Source organism: Rhinolophus sinicus, linkage group LG14 (genome assembly GCF_036562045.2).
Source record: "Rhinolophus sinicus isolate RSC01 linkage group LG14, ASM3656204v1, whole genome shotgun sequence".
NCBI lineage: Eukaryota > Metazoa > Chordata > Mammalia > Chiroptera > Rhinolophidae > Rhinolophus > Rhinolophus sinicus.
The window spans coordinates 29,482,609-29,501,949 of record NC_133763.1 but is presented as its reverse complement, the minus strand read 5'-3'; the positions used below and the strand labels follow the sequence as shown (position 1 = coordinate 29,501,949).

The 19,341-nt window shown below is 37.0% G+C and overlaps 1 protein-coding gene across 1 annotated transcript in view; it reads right to left on the bottom strand.

The window, feature by feature from the left end:
- Nucleotides 1-19,341, bottom strand: part of SLC26A7 (solute carrier family 26 member 7) — a 269,056-nt gene that overhangs the window by 98,295 nt on the left and 151,420 nt on the right. Inside the window, exon 8 of the mRNA XM_074318598.1 lies at nucleotides 16,801-16,914. Within this exon, the coding sequence (XP_074174699.1) occupies nucleotides 16,801-16,914 (114 nt within the window). The remainder of the gene's footprint in view (nucleotides 1-16,800; nucleotides 16,915-19,341) is intronic.

Sequence of the window (19,341 nt, the reverse complement as noted above, 5' to 3'; positions counted from 1 at the left end):
GTGACAGAGCTTCACCTGCAGCAGACACTGTCTCTCATCTTTCATGGTTCAGTTATACCTCCCAAACTGCCTAAAGAGCACCAGTGTATTTACTCTGTTGGAAGCGAGGAGAAACATGCAGGGGAAAGACACAGGGGATCCCTCTCATAGTTAACATTCTTTAAATGTAAGTGTAGAAGAAACACTCTCAAATTTATTTATTTGTTTGTTTGTTTATTTATTTATTTATTTATATATTTATTTATTTAGCTATTCTTCTTGTTTATTATACTTCACGATTATTTTTTTCCACCACTACATATTTGATTCCCTTTACCCTCATCTACCACCCCCATCCCCCCTTACCCTCTGGTAACCACTAAACTATTGTCTGTGTCTATGAGTTTTTGCTTCACATTTGTTTCTCTTGTTCTTTTGTTGTTTTTGGTTTATATACCACATATCAGTGAAATCATATCAGTGAAATCAGAAAAGCAGGTTCTCTGCTTTTTCTGTCTGACTTATTTCTCTTAGCATAATAATCTCAATAGCCATCCATGTTGTCACAAATGGTCTTATTTCATCTTTTTTACCACCAAAGAGTATTCCATTGTGTATATATACCACAACTTCTTTATCCATTCATCTATCGAAGGACATTTTGGTTGTTTCCATGTCTTGGCCACCGTAAATAAAGCTGCAATAAACATTGGAGCACACGTGTCTTTATGGATAAATGTTTTCAGATTTGTTGGGTAGATACCCAGGAGAGGGATTACTGGGTCATTCGGTAATGCTATTCATAATTTTTTGAGGAACCCCACACCGTCTTCCATAGTAGCTGCACCAGTCTGCATTCCCACCAATAGTGGGAATGGGTTCCTTTTTCTCCACAGCCTCTCCAACACTTGTTACTATTTGTCTTGTTGATGATAGCCATTATAACTGGGGTGAGGTGATATCTCATCATGGTTTTGATTTGCATTTCTCTGATGATTAGTGATGTTGAGCATTTTTTCATATGTCTATTTGCCATTTGTATGTCCTCATTGGACAAATGTCTCTTCAGGTCCTCTACCCATTTCTCAAGTGGGTTGTTTGTTTGGTTGTTGTTGAATTGCATGAGTTCTTTGTATATTTTGGATATTAGCCCCTTATCGGAGGCACTGTTTGCAAAAATCTTCTCCCATTCAGTTGGTGGCCCTTTATTTTGTCAATGGTTTCTTTTGCTGTGCAGAATATTTTAAGTTTCATATAGTCCCATTCATTTATTTTAGCTTTTACTTCCATTGCCTTTGAAGTCAGATTCATAAAATGCTCTTTGAACCCAAGGTCCATAAGTTTAGTACCTACGTTTTCTTCTATGCAGTTTATTGTGTCAGGTCTTATGCTTAAGTCTTTGATCTAGTTTGAATTAATTTTGGTACATAGTGACAGATAGCAGTCCAAGTTTCATTCTTTTGCACGTGGCTTTCTAATTCTGCCAGCACCATTTATTGAAGAGGTTGTCTTTTCTCTATGTATGATTTTTGCTTCTTTGTCAAAAATCATCTGTCCATATTTATGTGGTTTTATTTCTGAGTTCTCAATTCTATTCCATTGCTCTACGTGTCTGTTTTTCTTCCAGTACCATGCTGTTTTGATTATTATTGCCCTGTAGTACAACCTAAAGTCAGGGAGTGTGATACCTCCAGTATTGTTCTTTTTCTTTAAATTGCTTTGGCTATTTGGGGTCTTTTGTGGTTCCAAACAAATCTGATGTTTTTTTGTTCTATTTTTTTAAAAAAATGCCATTGGGATTTTGATGGGGATTGCATTAAGTCTGTATATTGTTTTGGGTAATATGGCCATTTTAACTATGTTGATTCTTCCAATCCATGAGCACGGAATGTCTTTCCATTTCTTTGTGTCTTCTTCAATTTCTTTCAAAAATGTCTTGTAGTTTTCAACATATAGGTCTTTCACATCCTTGGTTAAGTTTATTCCTAGGTATTTTACTCTGTTTGCTGCAATTGCAAAAGGAATTGTTTTTCGTATTTCTTTTTCTGAGATTGCATTGTTAGTACATAGGAATGCAATGGACTTTTGTACATTGATTTTGTAGACAGCAACTTTACTGTATTTGATGATTGTTTCTAATAGTTTTTTGGTGGAGTCTTTAGGGTTTTCTATATATAGCATCATGTCATCTGCAAAGAGTGACAATTTAACTTCTTCATTCCCAATTTGAAGGCCTTTTATTTCTTTTTCTTGCCTGATTGCTCTGGCGAGGACTTCCACCACTAAGTTGAAAAGCAGAGGTGATAGATGACAATCCTGTCATGTTCCTGAACATAGAGCCAAAGGGCTTCAGTTTTTCACCATTAATTATAAGTTTAGCTGAGGGTTTGTCATATATGGCCTTTATGATGTTAAGGTATTTTCTTCTATACCTATTTTATTAAGTATTTTAATCATAAATGTATGTTATATCTTGTCAAACGCTTTTTCTGCATCAATTGATATAATCATATGATTTTTGTCCTTTATTTTGTTTATGTGATGTATCAGATTGATGGATTTGCATATATTGAGCCATTCTTGTACACCTGGGATGAACCCCACTTGGTCGTGAAAAATAATCTTTTGAATGCATTGTTGCATTCAATTTGCTAGAATTTTGATTAGGATTTTTGCATCTGTAATCATCAGAGATATTGGTCAGTAGTTCTGTTTTTTTGTGTTGTCCTTACCAGGTTTTGGTATCGGGATAATGTTGGCCTCATAAAATGAGTTAGGAAGTACTGTCTCTTCTTCAATTTGCTGAGACTCATTTTATGTCCCAATATATGGTTTATCCTTTAGAATGTTCCATGTACACTAGAAAAAAATGTATAATCTGATGTTTTAGGATGAAGTGTTCTATAAATGTCGATTGTGTCTCTTTCATCTAGTGTGTCATTTACGGTGGCAATTTCATTATTTATTTTCTGTTTGGATGATCTATCCATAGCTGTCAATGATGTATTTATGTCCCCTCGTATAATTGTGTTTTGGTCAATTTCTCCCTTTAGTTCTGTTAGTAGTTGCTTGGTATATTTCGGTGCTCGCTGATTGGGGGCATAAATATTGATGACTGTTATGTCTTTTTGCTGTATAATCCCCTTTACCATTATGAAATGTCCATCTTTGCCCCTTGTTACCTTTTTCATCCTGAAGTCAGTTTCATCTGATGTCAGTATAGCTACACCTGATCTTCTCTGGATACCATTTGCTTGGAGTGTCAATTTCCAGCCTTTTTCTTTGAGTCTATGCTTTTCCTTGTAGCTGAGATTCATCTCTTGGAGACAGATATGGTTGGGTTTAGTTTGTTGATCCAATCTGCTACTCTGTGCCTTTTTATTGGTGAGTTCAGCCCATTTACATTTAGGGTGATTATTGATCTGTGAGGATTTCCTATCATTCTATGTTCAGTTTTCTGGTAAGACTGTGTCTCTATTGTTTCTTTGCCTTCTTGCTGTTGTCTATTATTTCTGTGTGGCAGTATTCCACTTTTATTACAATATGTATTTAAGTTCTGGATATTTTTGAGTGGTTACCCTTAAGTTTATGTTAAAGATAGTTTGAGACATCATCAAAATGGCGGGGTGAGGTGAGCCTCTGTAGATCTCCCCTGGAGTTTACAACTAATCGAACAACAGTAGCTCCACAAAAGACTCCCTGCACAGTAGACAGGCAAGACGAGGAGGCCCACTACTGAATTCACCTAAAGGTGGGCGAATCGGGCGAGCGGGGGAGGAGGGAAGGGAGAAGCATGGAGACGAGGCCGCACCGGCGGGCGCAAGATGCAGACCTATCTCAGTGCTCCGAGCTCGCTGCATCCCGGAACTACTGTAGCTGAGGGAGAGGGAAGAACTCGGACTGCTAGGGCTCTGCTTATGGCCTACAAGGCTGACGGGTCAGCATATAACATGACTTGAACCCAACGCTCATGGCAGAGACCTCGGAGAAAAGACTGAGGGAAGAAGGCTGAAAATGGTGGTTTAAGTCCTCACTGCCAAGCAGAGAACGGAAGCCTTAGGCACTGAGACTAGCCGACCCCTCACTACCCTCCCAGAGCTCGTCAAACCCCCACTGCCCGGTGCTAGAAACGGAACAGTAGCAGTGTCAGATCAAAAGAACAGAATATTTGCTGTTCTGAGAACTGTGGACCACAGACACAAATACGCAGCCCAACTAGTTCCGGCAAAGGGGAGGGAGCTGTGGAAGCAGGACCGGCTGTGGTGGTGGTCGCCGCCATTGCTCTGGGCCACCTCTCACAACTCACCCCACCCCTGGCCCCACCTATCTGGGCAGATCTCTGCAGGAGTAAACAGAACTGCTGAAACACATGGGCTCCGAATCAGGAGCTGGAAAAGCTTTGGAACATCAAAAGCTCTCCGCATACCCACCGGGACACTGCGCCCTGTGACCTAGACGAACTATTAACAGAGGAGAAGCCCGTCTCCCAGGGAATGCCCCCATTGTGTGAGAAGCTGGAATAGTGCAGAGAAAACATAGCACTACCGTGTGGAAGAAGAAAAATAAGCTACAGTTGGAGAAAAACTAAAACATTCTACCAACAAGTACTGGAAAACCAAAAGACCACTTCCTATCAACCTGTTGCAGAAGCCACTCCTGTAGATGTCTAGGAAGAGACATAGTAAACCAGTAATCACCATGAATAACTAAGGCAACAAGATAGCTCAGAAAGAAAGTGAAAAATCTCCAGAGAAGGCACTTAAAGATACAGAAATATGTGACTTAAATGACAGAGAATTCAAGATTGCAGTTCTGAAAAAACTCAACGAGATGCAAGAAAACACAGATAGGTAGTTAAATGAACTCAGAAATACAATCAAAGAACAGCATGAGCATTTTACAAAAGAGATTGAAATCTTAAAAAAGAACCAAATAGAATTTCTGGAGATTAAGAACTCAATAGAAGAAATTAAGAATGAAATAACCAGCTTAGGTAGTAGAGTTGACCAGATGGAGGAAAGATATCAGTGACATCGAAGATAGAAACCTGGAAATTACACAGATGGAAGAATAAAGACTTGAGACTTAAAATAAATGAAAGAACTCTACGAGAACTTTCTGACTCCATCAGAAAGAGCAATATAAGAATAATGGGCATACCAGAAGGAGAAGAAAGAGAGAAGGGAACAGAGAATATATTCGAACAAATTGTCGATGAGAACTTCCCAAATTTGTGGACAGAACTGGACCCTCGAATCCAAGAAGCAAATAGAACACCTAGTTACCTCAATCCCAACAGGCCTTCTCCAAGGCACATTGTATTGAAGCTGTCTAAAATCAACGACAAAGAAAGAATCCTCAAGGCAGCCAGGGAAAAGAAGATGGTAACTTACAAAGGAAAGCCCATTAGATTATCATCAGATTTTTCAGCAGAAACTCTACAAGCCAGGAGGGAGTGGAACCAAATATTCAAACTATTGAAAGAGAGAAATCATGAGCCAAGAATAATATATCCAGCAAAGATATCCTTTAGATATGAAGGAGGAATAAAGACCTTTCCAGACATACATTAGCTGAGGGAATTTTCTAAACCACGACCTGCACTACAAGAAATACTAAAGGAGGCTACTCGACCACCATCAACAGGGACAATTTGTGGCAACCAAAACTAAAAAAGGGGGAGAGAAAAGGCCTGAACCGGAATATGGTAATGGAGAATGTAAGCGTGAGGAAGAAAATGGAATACTCTAAACATCAAACATTCTTTTACATAAACTTAAGGGTAACCACTCAAAAAGAATCCAGGACTGAAATATATACTGTAATAAAAGAAGAAACAGAGGGAAACATCATAGAATACCACCACACAGAAATAATAGACAACAACAAAAAGGCAAAGAAACATGGAGACACAGCCTTACCAGAAAAATAAAGGTAGAATGACAGGAAATCCTCACATATCAATAATCACCCTAAGTGTAAATGGACTGAACTCACCAATATAAAGGCACAGAGTAGCAGATTGGATCAAAAAACTAAACCCAACCATATGCTGTCTCCAAGAGACACATCTCAGCTACAAGGACAAGCATAGACTCAAAGTGAAAGGGTGGAAATTGACACTCCAAGCAAATGGTACCCAGAGAAAATCAGGTGTAGCCATAATGATATCAGATGAAACAGACTTCAAGGTGAAAAAGATAACAAGAGACAAAGATGGACATTTCATAATGGTGAAGGGGACTGTACAACAAGAAGACATAACAGTCATCAATATTTATGCCCCCAATCAGGGAGCACCGAAATATACCAAGCAACTACTAACTGACCTACAGGGAGAAATTGACCAAAACACAATTATACTAGGGGACTTAAATACATCATTGACAGCTATGGATAGATCATCCAAACAGAAAATAAATAACGAAATAGCAGCCCTAAATGACATTAGATGAAATGGACATAATTGACATTTATAGAGCACTTCATCCTAAAACATCAGGCTATACATTCTTTTCTAGTATACACGGAACATTCTCAAGGATAGACCATATATTGCGACATAAAATCAGTCTCAACGAATTTAAGAAGATTGAAATCATACCAAGCATATTCTCTGATCACAAGGCTTTGAAATTGGATATCAACTGCAAAAAGAAAGTGGGAAAAACACAAACACATGGAGATTAAACAACATACTTTTAAAGAATGACTGGGTCAAAGAAGAAGTTAGAGGAGAGATCAAAAGATACATAGAAACAAATGACAATGAAAATACATCCTACCAAAATTTTTGGGATGCAGCAAAAGCAGTTTTAAGAGGGAAATTTATCTCATTACAGGCCTATCTCAAGAAACAAGAAAACTCCCAAATAAATAACCTCATGTTACACCTTAAAGAACTAGAAAAAGAAGAACAAGTAAAACCCAAGGTCAGCAGAAGAAAGGAAATAACAAAAATTAGAGCAGAACTAAATGAAATAGAGAACAAAAGACAATAGAAAAAACTTAATGTGACAAAGAGCTGGTTCTTTGAAAAGATTAACAAAATTGACAAACCCTTGGCTAGACTTACTAAGATAAAAAGAGAGAAGACACTGATTAACAAAATCAGAAACGTAAAAGGGGAAGTTATCACGGACACCACAGAAATACAAAGGATCATCCAAGAATACTATGAAGGACTATATGCCACCAAATTCAACAACCTAGAAGAAATGGACAAGTTCTTAGAAACATATAGCCTTCCAAGGCTGAACCATGAAGAACTGGAAAATCTAAACAGACCGATCACCAGTAACGAAATTGAATCAGTCATCCAAAACCTTCCCAAAAGCAAAAGTCCAGGACCAGATGGCTTCACTAGTGAATTCTACCAAACCTTCAAAGAGGATCTAATACCAATCCTGCTCAAACTCTTCCAAAAAATTGAAGAAGAGACAGTACTCCCTAACTCATTTTATGAGCCCCACATTACCCTGATACCAAAACTTGGTAAGGACAACAAAAAAAGAGAAAACTACAGACCAATATCTGTGATGAATACCGATGCAAAAACCCTAAATAAAATTCTAGCAAATCGAATACAACAATGCATTAAAAAGATTATTCATCACAACCAAGTGAGGTTCATCCCCAGGGCACAAGGATGGTTCAACATATGCAAATCCATCAATGTGATACATCACATAAACAAAATAAAGGACAAAAATCATATGATTATATCAATTGATGCAGAAAATCATTTGACAAGATACAACATCCATTTTTGATTAAAACACTTAATAAAATAGGTATAGAAGGAAAATACCTTAACATAATAAAGGCCATATATGACAAGCCCTCTGCTAATCTCATAATTAACGGTGAAAAACTGTCACCATTTGCTCTACATTCAGGAACACGACAGGGCTGTCCCCTATCACTTCTGTTTTTCAGCATAGTGTTGGAAGTCCTTGCCAGAGCAATCAGGCAAGAGAAAGAAATAAAAGGCATCCAAATTGGGAATGAAGCAGTTAAATTATCACTCTTTGCAGATGACATGATGTTATATATAGAAAACCCTAAAGACTCCACCAAAAAGCTGTTAGAAACAATCAACGAATACAGTATAGTTGCTGTCTACAAAATCAATGTACAAAAGTCCATTGCCTTCCTATATACTAACAATGAAATCTCAGAAAAAGAAATACAAAAAACAATTCCTTTTGCAATTGCAGCAAACAGAAGAAAATACCTAGGAATAAACTTAACCAAGGACGTAAAAGACCTATATGCTGAAAACTATAAGACATTTTTGAAAGAAATTGAAGAAGACACAAAGAAATGGAAACACATTCCGTGCTCATGGATTGGAAGAATCAACATAGTTAAAATGGCCATATTACCCAGAGCAATATACAGATTCAATGCAATCCCCATCAAAATCCCAATGGCATTTTTTAAAGAAATAGAACAAAAAATCATCAGATTTGTTTGGAACCACAAAAGACCCCGAATAGCCAAAGCGATCTTAAGAAAAAAGAACAATAATGGAGGTATCACACTTCCTGACTTTGGCTTGTACTACAGGGCTACAATAATCAAAACAGCATGGTATTGGCAGAAAAACAGACACATAGACCAATGGAATAGAATTGAGAACCCAGAAATAAAACCACATAAATATGGACAGATAATTTTTGACAAAGAAGCTAAAAACATACAATGGAGCAAAGACAGCCTCTTCAATAAATGGTGCTGGGAGAATTGGATAGCCACGTGCAAAAGAATGAAACTGGACTGCTATTTGTCACCATGTACCAAAGTTAATTCAAAATGGATCAAAGACTTAAGCATAAGACCTGACACAATAAACTGCATAGAAGAAAACATAGGTACTAAACTTATGGACCTTGGGTTCAAAGAGCATTTTATGAATTTGACTCCAAAGGCAATGGAAGTAAAAGCTAAAATAAATGAATGGGACTATATGAAACTTAAAAGCTTCTGCACAGCAAAAGAAACCATTGACAAAATAAAGAGGCCACCAACTGAATGGGAGAAGATTTTTGCAAACAGTGCCTCCGATAAGGGGCTAATATCCAGAATATACAAGGAACTCATGCAACTCAACAACAAAAAACAAACAACCCAATTGAAAAATGGGCAGAGGACTTGAAGAGACATTTCTCCAAAGAGGACATACAAATGGCAAATAGACATATGAAAAAATGCTCAACATAACTAATCATCAGAGAAATGCAAATCAGAACCATGATGAGATATCACCTCACCCCAGTCAGAATGGCTATCATCAACAAGACAAATAGTAACAAATGTTGGAGAGGCTGTGGAGAAAAAGGAACCGTCATACACTGTTGGTGGGAATGCAGACTGGTGAAGCGGTTATGGAAAGCAGTGTGGTGGTTCCTCAAAAAATTACGAATAGAATTGCCATATGACCCAGCAATCCCAGTCCGGGGTATCTACCCAAAAATTCGAAAACATTTATAGATAAAGACACATGTGTTCCAATGTTCATTGCAGCTTTGTTTACGGTGGCCAAGACATGGAAACAACCCAAATGTCCTTTGATAAATGAATGGATAAAGAAGTTGTGGTATATATACACAATGGAATACTATTCGGCAGTAAGAAAAGATGATATAGGAACATTTGTGACAACGTGGATGGATCTTGAGAGTGTAATGCTGAGTGAAATAAGTCAGACAGAAAAAGCAGAGAACCATGTGATTTCACTGATATTTGGTCTATAAACCAAAAACAACAAAAGAACAAGACAAACAAATGAGAAACATAAAGTCATAGACACAGACAATAGTTTAGTGCTTACCAGAGGGTAAGGGAGATGGGGGGTGGTAGATGAGGGTAAGGGGGATCAGATATATGGTGATGGAAGGAGAACTGACTCTGGGTGGTGAACACACAATGGGATTTATAGATGATGTAATACAGAATTGTACACCTGAAATCTATGTAATTTTACTAACAAATGTCACCCCAATAAAAAAAAAAAACCACAAAAAAACTGGTGGATGAGCAAAATGCTAAGAAGCGCAAGTGTGGATCAGGTCAGCAACCCTTATTTCCTGAGCTGGAAGACATCATCTGTGAATGGATTGCTGACAGGAGAGGAAAGGCTTTGGTTGTGCGCAGGGCCGATATTCAAGCATTTGCCCTTGCAGTGGCACCACAATTAGAACTATCCCCAGAAGAATTCAAAGCAGCAGAACACTGGCTGGATGGCTTCCTTCAGTGACTTGAACTGTCTCTAAGATTGACTACACTGTTCAAGCTGGAAGATACTGAAGTTATTAAACGTGCACTTGCATTCAAGTTCTTTGTTGATGCCATTGACTTTTATAAATACCAACTCTCCAACATGATTGCTATGGATGAAACTGCAGTGTTTATGGGCCAAAGATCTCAAACGACAATTGGTCAGAGAGGTGCCTCGTCAATCTACATAACCTCTACTGGTCATGACAGAGAGCGTGTTACCTTTATTTTGGCAATTCATCTGCATGGAAAGAAAGCCCCACCTCTGATCATCACTAAGGGAAAGAAAGATAAGGTTGAACGTATTTCAGGCATTTATGATCTTGAAACCGAAAATGTCTGGTGCACACAAACAGTTATAAGGAAGTGGGTTGATTTAATGCTGCCACTTGTTCTGCAAGGTGGCCAAAGAAGTCTGCTAGTCTGGGATTCAGCCAACACTCACTGCGCTAAAGACATGAAGAATTTCCTCACAGGGAGAAGAATAGATCAAATAATGATTCCGGCTGGAATGATCGCCTATCTCTAGACACTTGATATTGCAATAAACAAGACATTCAAGGACCATTTGCACTTGGAAATCAATGACTACACTGAAAATAGAATGAAGATAAATCAGTGTGGAAACACTGTGAGGCCTCGCCTGCAAGAGATCGTGACTTGGGTGAAGAATTCATGGGATAAAATCACTGACAGCTGTTTTGCCAATGCAATATGAGCAGGCTACATGGACAAGAAGTGCTCATTTAAGGAGAACTCTATTGCTGGACATAAGAGGTTGGGGCCAACTGTTCTACAGTAAATGGAGTCGCAAGAAATTCAAGCCAGAATTTGAGGTTTAGAGAGTTATGATGATGTTCCAGAAGAAAATGACATGACTGTATTTGAATAAATGTAGATTTTTGTACATGAATAAATGAATAAATTTAGAGTGTTGTACATGAATAAACGTAAAATGTTGTATGTGAAAAAATAAGACATCCCCTGAAAATAAACCCTAATGTGTTTTTTTGGAGCAAAAATTAATATAAGACCTGGTCTTATTTTCAGGGAAATATGGTATCAATAATCACCCTAAATGTAAATGGACTGAACTCATCAACAAAAAGGCACAGAATAGCAGATTGAATAAAAAAACTAAACCCAATCATATGCTGCCTCCAAGAGACACATCTCAGCTACAAGGACAAATATAGACTCAAAATGAAAGGATCGAAATTGACATTCCAAGCAAGGTGTAGCCAACTGATATCAGATGAAACAGACTTCAGGACAAAAAAAGGTAACAAAAGACAAAGATGGACATTTCATAATGATAAAAGGGACTACACAACAAGAATACACACCAGTCATCAACATTTATGCCCCCAACCAGAGAGCACCAAAATATACCAAGCAACTACTAACAGAACTAAAGGGATAAATTGACCAAAACACAATTATACGAGGGGACCTAAATACATCATTGACAGCTATGGATAGATCATCCAAACAGAAAATAAATAATGAAATAGCAGCCCTAAATGACAAATTAGATGAAATGGACATAATTGACATTTATAGAGCACTTCATCCTAAAACATCAGACTATACATTCTTTTCTAGTGTACATGGAACATTCTCAAAGATAGACCATATATTGGGACATAAAACTAGCCTCAGCAAATTTAAGAAGATTGAAGTTATACCAAGCATATTCTCTGATCACAAAGCTTTGAAATTGGATATTAACTACAAAATGAAAGAAGGAAAAAACATAAATATATGGAGATTAAACAACATATTTTTAAAGAATGACTGGGTCAGAGAAGGAAGAAGAGGCGAGATCAAAAGATACATAGAAACAAATGAGAATGAAAATACATCCTACCAAAACTTTGGGGATGCAGCAAAAGCAGTTTTAAGAGGGAAATTTATATCACAATAGGCCTATCTCAAGAAACAAGTAAAATCCCAGAACATAACCTCACGTTACACCTTAAAGAATAGAAAAAGAAGAACAAATGAAACGCAAAGACAGCAGAAGGAAATAATAAAAACCAGAGCAGAACAAAGTGAAATAGAGAAGAAAAAGACAATAGATTAATTAATGCAACACAGAGCTAGTTATTTGAAAAGATTAATAAAATTGACAAACCCTTGTCTAGACTCTCTAAGATAATAAGAGAAAAGACACAAATAAACAAAATCACAAATGAAAGAGGGGAAGTTATCACGGATGTCACAAAAATATGAAGTATCATCCAAGAATACTATGAAGGAGAATATGCCACCAAATTCAATAACCTAGAAGAAATAGACATGTTCTTAGAAACATACAGCTTTCCTAGGGTGAATCAGGAAGAACTGGAAAATCTAAAGAGACCAATTACCAGAAAGGAAATTGAATCAGTCATCCAAAACTTTCCAAGAAGCAAACATCTGGGACCAGATGGCTTCACAAGTGAATTCTACCAAACCTTCAAAGAGGATCTAACACCTGTCCTACTCAAACTCTTCCAAAAAATTGAAGAAGAGACAATATTCTCAAACTCATTTTATGAGGCCAACATTACCCTAATACCAAAACCTGGTAAGGATAACACAAAAAAAGAAAATTGCAGACCAATGTCTCTGATGAATGCAGATGCAAAAATCCTAAACAAAATTCTAGCGAATCGAATGCAACAATGCTTGAAAAACATTATACATCATGACCAAGTGGGGTTCATCCCAGGGGCATAAGGATGGTGCAACATATGCAAATCAATCAATATCATACACCACATACACAAAATAAAGGACAAAAAAAATCATATGATTATATCAGTAGATGCAGACAAAGGATTTGACAAGATATAACATTCATTTAGGATTCAAACACTTAATAAAATAGGTAGAGAAGAAAAATACCTTAACATAATAAAGGCCATCTATGACAAACCCTCAGCTAACATCATAATTAATGGTGAAAAACCAAAGCCCTTTGCTCAACATTCAGGAACAAGACAGGGTTGTCCCCTATCACTTCTGCTGTTCACCATAGTGTTGGATGTGCTAGCCAGAGCAATCAGGCAAGAGAAAGAAATAAAAGGCATCCAAATTGGGAATGAAGAAGTTAAATTGTCACTCTTTGCTGATGAATGATGCTACATGTATAGAGAGCCTTAAAGAATCCAGCAAAAAGCTATTAGAAGCAATAAAAGAATAGTCAATTTGCTGGCTACAATATCAATGTACAAAAGAGCATTGCATTCTTATATGCTAACAATGAAATCTCGAAAATAACAATTCCTTTTGCAATTGTAATAAAGGAATAAAATACCTAGGAATAAACTTAACCAATGATGTGAAAGACCTATATACTGAAAACTAGAAGACATTTTTAAAAGAAATTGAAGAAGACGCAAAGAAATGGAAAGACATTCTGTGTTCATGGATTGGAACAATCAACATAGTTAAAATGGCCATATTACCCAAAGCAATATACAGATTTAATGCAATCCCCATAAATATTCCAATGGCATTTTTTAAAGAAATAGAACAAAAAATCATCACATTTGTTTCGAACCACAAGGACCCCAAATAGCCAATGTAATCCTAAGAAAAAGAACAACGCTGGAGGTATCATACTCCGTGGCTTCAGCTTACACTACAGGGCAACAATAATCAAAACAGTATGGTATTGGCAGAAAAACAGACACACAGACCAATGGAATAGAATTGAGAACCCAGAAATAAACCCACATAAATATGGACAGATAATTTTTGACAAAAAGCCAAAAATGGAGCAAAGACAGCCTCTTCAATAAATGGTGCTGGGATAATTGGAAAGCCACACGCAAAAAAAAAAAAAAAAAATGAAACTAGACTGTTATCTGTCACCATGTACCAAAATTAATTCAAAATAAATCAAAGACCTAAAGATTAGACCTGAAACAATAAACTGCATTGTAGAAAACATGCATACTAAACTTATGGACATTGGGTTCAAAGAGCATTTTATGAATTTGACTCCAAAGGCAAGGGAAGATAAAGCTAAAATAAATGAATGGGAGTATATCAATCTAAAAACCTTTTGCACAGCAAAGAACCCATCAACAAAATAAAGAGGCAACATTTATCCTTAAAGCTATACGTGCTCCAATGTTCATTGCAGCTTTGTTTATGGTGGCCAAGACATGGAAATAACCAAAATGTCCTTCGATAGATGAATGGATAAAGAAGTTGTGGTATATATACACAATGGAATACTATTCGGCCATAAGAAAAGATAAATAGTACCATTTGTGACAACATGGCTGGATCTTGAGATTATAATGTTAAGTGAAATAAGGCAGACAGAAAAAGTAGAGAACCATATGATTTCACTGATATATGGTATGTAAAACTGAAAATAAAAACAGAACAAGATAAACAAATGAAGAAACAAAAACTCATAGACATAGACAATAGTTTAGTGGTTACCAGAGGGTAAGGGGGAGGAGGTTTGTAGAAGAGGGTAAACGGGGTCAAATATATGGTGTAGCTTACAGAGTTGTACACCTGAAATCTATGTAACTTTACTGACAATTGTCACCCCAATAAACTTTAAATTAAAAAAAAAGAATACCCTCTTGAAAAAGAAACCAAATAAATAAATAAATAAATAAATAAATAAATAAAGTATGACAAGCAATACCTGGCACATAATTCAACATACGCTTCCACCAACACCACTACCATCTTCATCACAGCTACATCTTCATGATCATAATTGTCATCTCACCAGTACCCAGCATAATACCTGGTATATACTGTGTTTCCCCAAAAATAAGACCTATCCGGACAATCAGCTCTTGTGTCTTTTGAAGCAAAAATTAATGTAAGACCCGGTCTTATTTTACTATAAGAACGGGTCTATATAATAATATAATATAATATAATATAATATAATATAATAATATAATATAATATAATACCGCGTCTTATATTAACTTTTGCTCCAAAAGACGCATTAGAGCTGATTGTTTGGCTGGGACTTTTTTTCGGGGAAACAGGGTAGCAGGCTGTCTTGTGGACGGCCTGCGGGTTCTCTGGTCCTGCTCCCCACATAAGAACGCAGGATATGGTGAGGCCAAAAAGAAACACCCACGGAGCCATAGGTAGGGGAGTCATACCACTATGGTCTCACTGGAGGCTGGGTTCACCGGACATGCGACCTGCTGTCCATTTTTCTGCCAACCGATCGATGACTCTCCTCCACTCTCCTCGACTCTGCTCCTCTACTCTCCTCAGCTCTCCTCGGTAGCCGCAGCAGTTATATTAGCGGCTAATTGGCTAACTGGCTACAGCTGACGGCCAATCAGCCACAGCTGACGGCCATCTACTACCCGAGCCAGCACCTTTCCACATGAGGCTGAGAGCCTGTAAACTACTTTCTGGGGTTCTGTCCCCACACAGGCACTCAAACGTCAAATTGACTTGAGTTCCAAAAAAATATATAATAATTGTTTCTTTAACATCAAATGAGCACAGACATCTTATTACTCATTTACAGACTTATATATCTATATAGACAGGAATTGCAATGACAATGACTAAGTTTGCATATAATGATTTCATTTTGTTTAAAGGTAATAAAAATGGAAAATTTTCAAATTGGTTAATTTAGCATAAAACAAAATGAGAGGCACCACTAGAGGGAGCTCTGTTCAAGGGTTGGCAACAATAATGATGCCATTAGTACAGGATTTTTTTTTTAATTAAAATTTATTGGGGTGACAATGGTTAGTAAAATTACATAGGTTTCAAGTGTACAATTCTGTAATACGTCATCTATATACCACATGTGTGTTCACCACCCATAGTCAGTTCTTCTATCACCATACAGAGGGTGCCAAAAAAAATGTATACACATTTTAAAAAAGGAAAAAGCTGTATTAATTGTAATACTCAATACATACCAATAACAAAAGATGAATACAAGTCATGTTTCACTTCTGCAATTACAAGAGATGCTGAAAGTGGTTACCATCAGCATCCAGACACTTCAGATTACGGCAAACTACTGCTTTAGTATAGATAACGTCTCTTAAAATGTGTATACATTTTTTTGGCATCCCCGGTATATTTGGCCCCATTTATCTTCATCTCCCACTCCCCTTCCCCCTTACCCTCTGATAACCACTAAACTATTGTCTGTGTCTATGAGTTTTTCTTTCTTTGTTTGTCTTGTTCCTTTGTTGGTTTCAGTTTTATATCCTACATATCAGTGAAATCATATGTTTCTCGACTTTTTATGTGTGGCTTATTTCGCTTACTAGCATAATAATCTCAATAAATTAAAAAAAAGATTATCATCGATTTTGAGTAAAAATTTCTTTAGAGCTTACTGAAATCATTCAGCTTCTGGAAGGATCATTCATGAAAAAAACAACAGAGACTTATTCAAAACTAATTAGAAAAAAAATAGAGGAAGTAAAAATATTTTCAGGACTTTAGAGAGAAACTCACTCTTCCGACTCTCTAGGAGAGTAAAGGCCCAGCAGTGGTTTAGTCCCTGCTAGACAACGAAGTTACCTGTGTCTTTGCTCCTGTGCTGTATAGGCTAGTGGTCCGTCCCATGGCAGCAGCACTTGGTATGCAGAAGAAAAATGAAGAAATCACGTTGCTGAGACCATGAGCCAAAAATTCCTATAAGATTGATAATAGGAGGCTATATCATTTCTTAATAACAACTTTCAGAGAACACAGGTGCAACTTGTCAAAGAATGAGATTTGTTTGTATTCAATTTCTGTTATCTCCACTAGTTATGATTTAACCATTGTAAAACAAAACAAAACAAAAAGTATTTATTGAGTGTTCACAATGAGCCAGAAACCGTCCCAAGCACTTTACTCATTTAATCCTCATAAAAACCTTATAGGAAAGTACAAGTTATTTATTGTCTCTGTTGCCAATTTCTCTCCTATCTTTTAAATCACTATAATCAAGGCTTTTGTTCCTTCCATTCAATGACCTCCACAATGATAAATTCCTATCTTACTTGGCCTAAAAGCAGCATTTGACACAATCTCTCACTTCCTCCTCCTTAAGTGCTCCTTCTAGTTCCTTCTAGGACCTGACACCCACCTGGTTTCCTCCTACCTCCTTGGCCACACTTCTCAATTTCTTTTGTAGTTCCTTGTCATATAACCAATCACAAATATCTATATCATAGCTACCCAAATACACACTGACAACTCCAAAACTATATCTCCAGCCTTCTGAACTTCAGACTTATATAGCCAACTTGCTACTCACTCATGTCCATTTGGATAGCTAACAGGTATCCCAAACATAATTGGATCTACTATCCCAACCTGGTCCTTCCACATTCTTCCCCATCTCAAGTTCCAAATGCTTGGGCCAAAAGTTTCACAGCTACTACAGTCATGTGCCTCATAATGACATTATAGTTAATGACAGACCACATATGAGGTCTGACAATTATGTTTGCAAACTTTCTGCTGTGCACTTACATTGGCAGCACTGTACAAACAGCTTGGTAAGGGTTTCATAACCTCAGTATATCAGTGTCTCATCACTGTGTTCCTGTCAATGTGTGGTTGTGTCTTGCTGAGTGGCATTCATTATTGTTTTGCATGTTTTTGTGTGCCATCCCAAGAATGTCTGAGCTTGAATTAGAGCAATAAACAAACATTAAATTTCTTGTTAAACTTGGCAAGACTGGAAGTGAAATCAGGAACATGTTAGTCCAAGTTTATGGGGATAATATCATGAAGAAAATAGCAATGTACAAATGGATTAAACGTTTTTTTGAGGTGAGAGAACACACCACTGATGAAGAGAAATCAGGGCAGCGAGTAACAAGCAGAACTGATGAAAACATTGCAAAAATTCATTGAATGGTGCATCAAAACCATCAGCTGACTGTGAAAAGCATAACAGATTAAGTAAACATAAATAGAGAAACAGGAAAATTTTAACTGAAAATCTTGGCATGAGAAAGGTGTTTGCATAAATTGTCCCGAAGGAGCTCATCGATGAACAAAAGCAAAGGAGAGCTGAAGTTTGCCAAGGCCTTTTGATGATGTTTTGGGCCATGTTATCACTGGTGATGAAACATGGGTGTACCAATACAACCCTGAAACAAATTGTCAAAGTGCACAATGGAAATCAGCCAACTCTCCATGACCAAAAAAAGTTCTGTCAGTCCAAATGAAGAGTCAAAAATAATGTTGCTAACATTTTTTGATATCAGAGGGATTATTCATTATGAATTTGTACCAACTGGGCAAACAGTTAACCAAATTTACTATTTGGAAGTGCTGAAAAGGCTGCGTAAAAAAGTTAGATGAAAACGACCTGAACTTTTTGTTAACAATTCATGGCTATTGCATCATGACAATGCACCAGCTCACACAGCACTGTCTGTGAGAGTTTTTAGCCAGTAAACAAATAACTATTGGAACACGCTCCCTACTCACCTGAGCTATCCCCCAATGACTTCTTCCTTTACCTGAAGATAAAGGAAATATTGAAAGGAATATATTTTGATGACATCAGCACATCAAGTATAATATGATGACAGCTCTGATAGCCATTCCAGAAAAAGAGTTCCAAAATTGCTTTGAAGGGTGGACTAGGTGCTGGCATTGGTGTATAGCTTCCCAAAGGGAGTACTTCGAAGGTGACTGTAGTGATATTCAGCAGTGAGATATGTAGCACGTTTTCTAGAATGAGTTCACAAACTTAATTGTTATACCTCATATATGAGAGTGGTCCCATAGGATTATAATAGAGCTGAAAATTCCTATCACCTAGTGACATCATAGGCATTATAACATTGTAGTGCAACATATTACATTTGTTGTGATGCTGGTGTAAATGAATCTACTGCACTGCCAGTCATATAAAAGTATACAGCATATACAGTTATGTACATTATGTATTACCTGATAATAATTATAAATAACTATGTTCCCCACTTATGTATTCACTATACTATACCTTTTATCATTATTTTAGCATGTACTCTTTCTGCTTATTAAAAACCTTTTGCTATAAAATAGTACACCCTTTGATGCTTGTAAGCAGCCTCATACATCTTGTGTTTA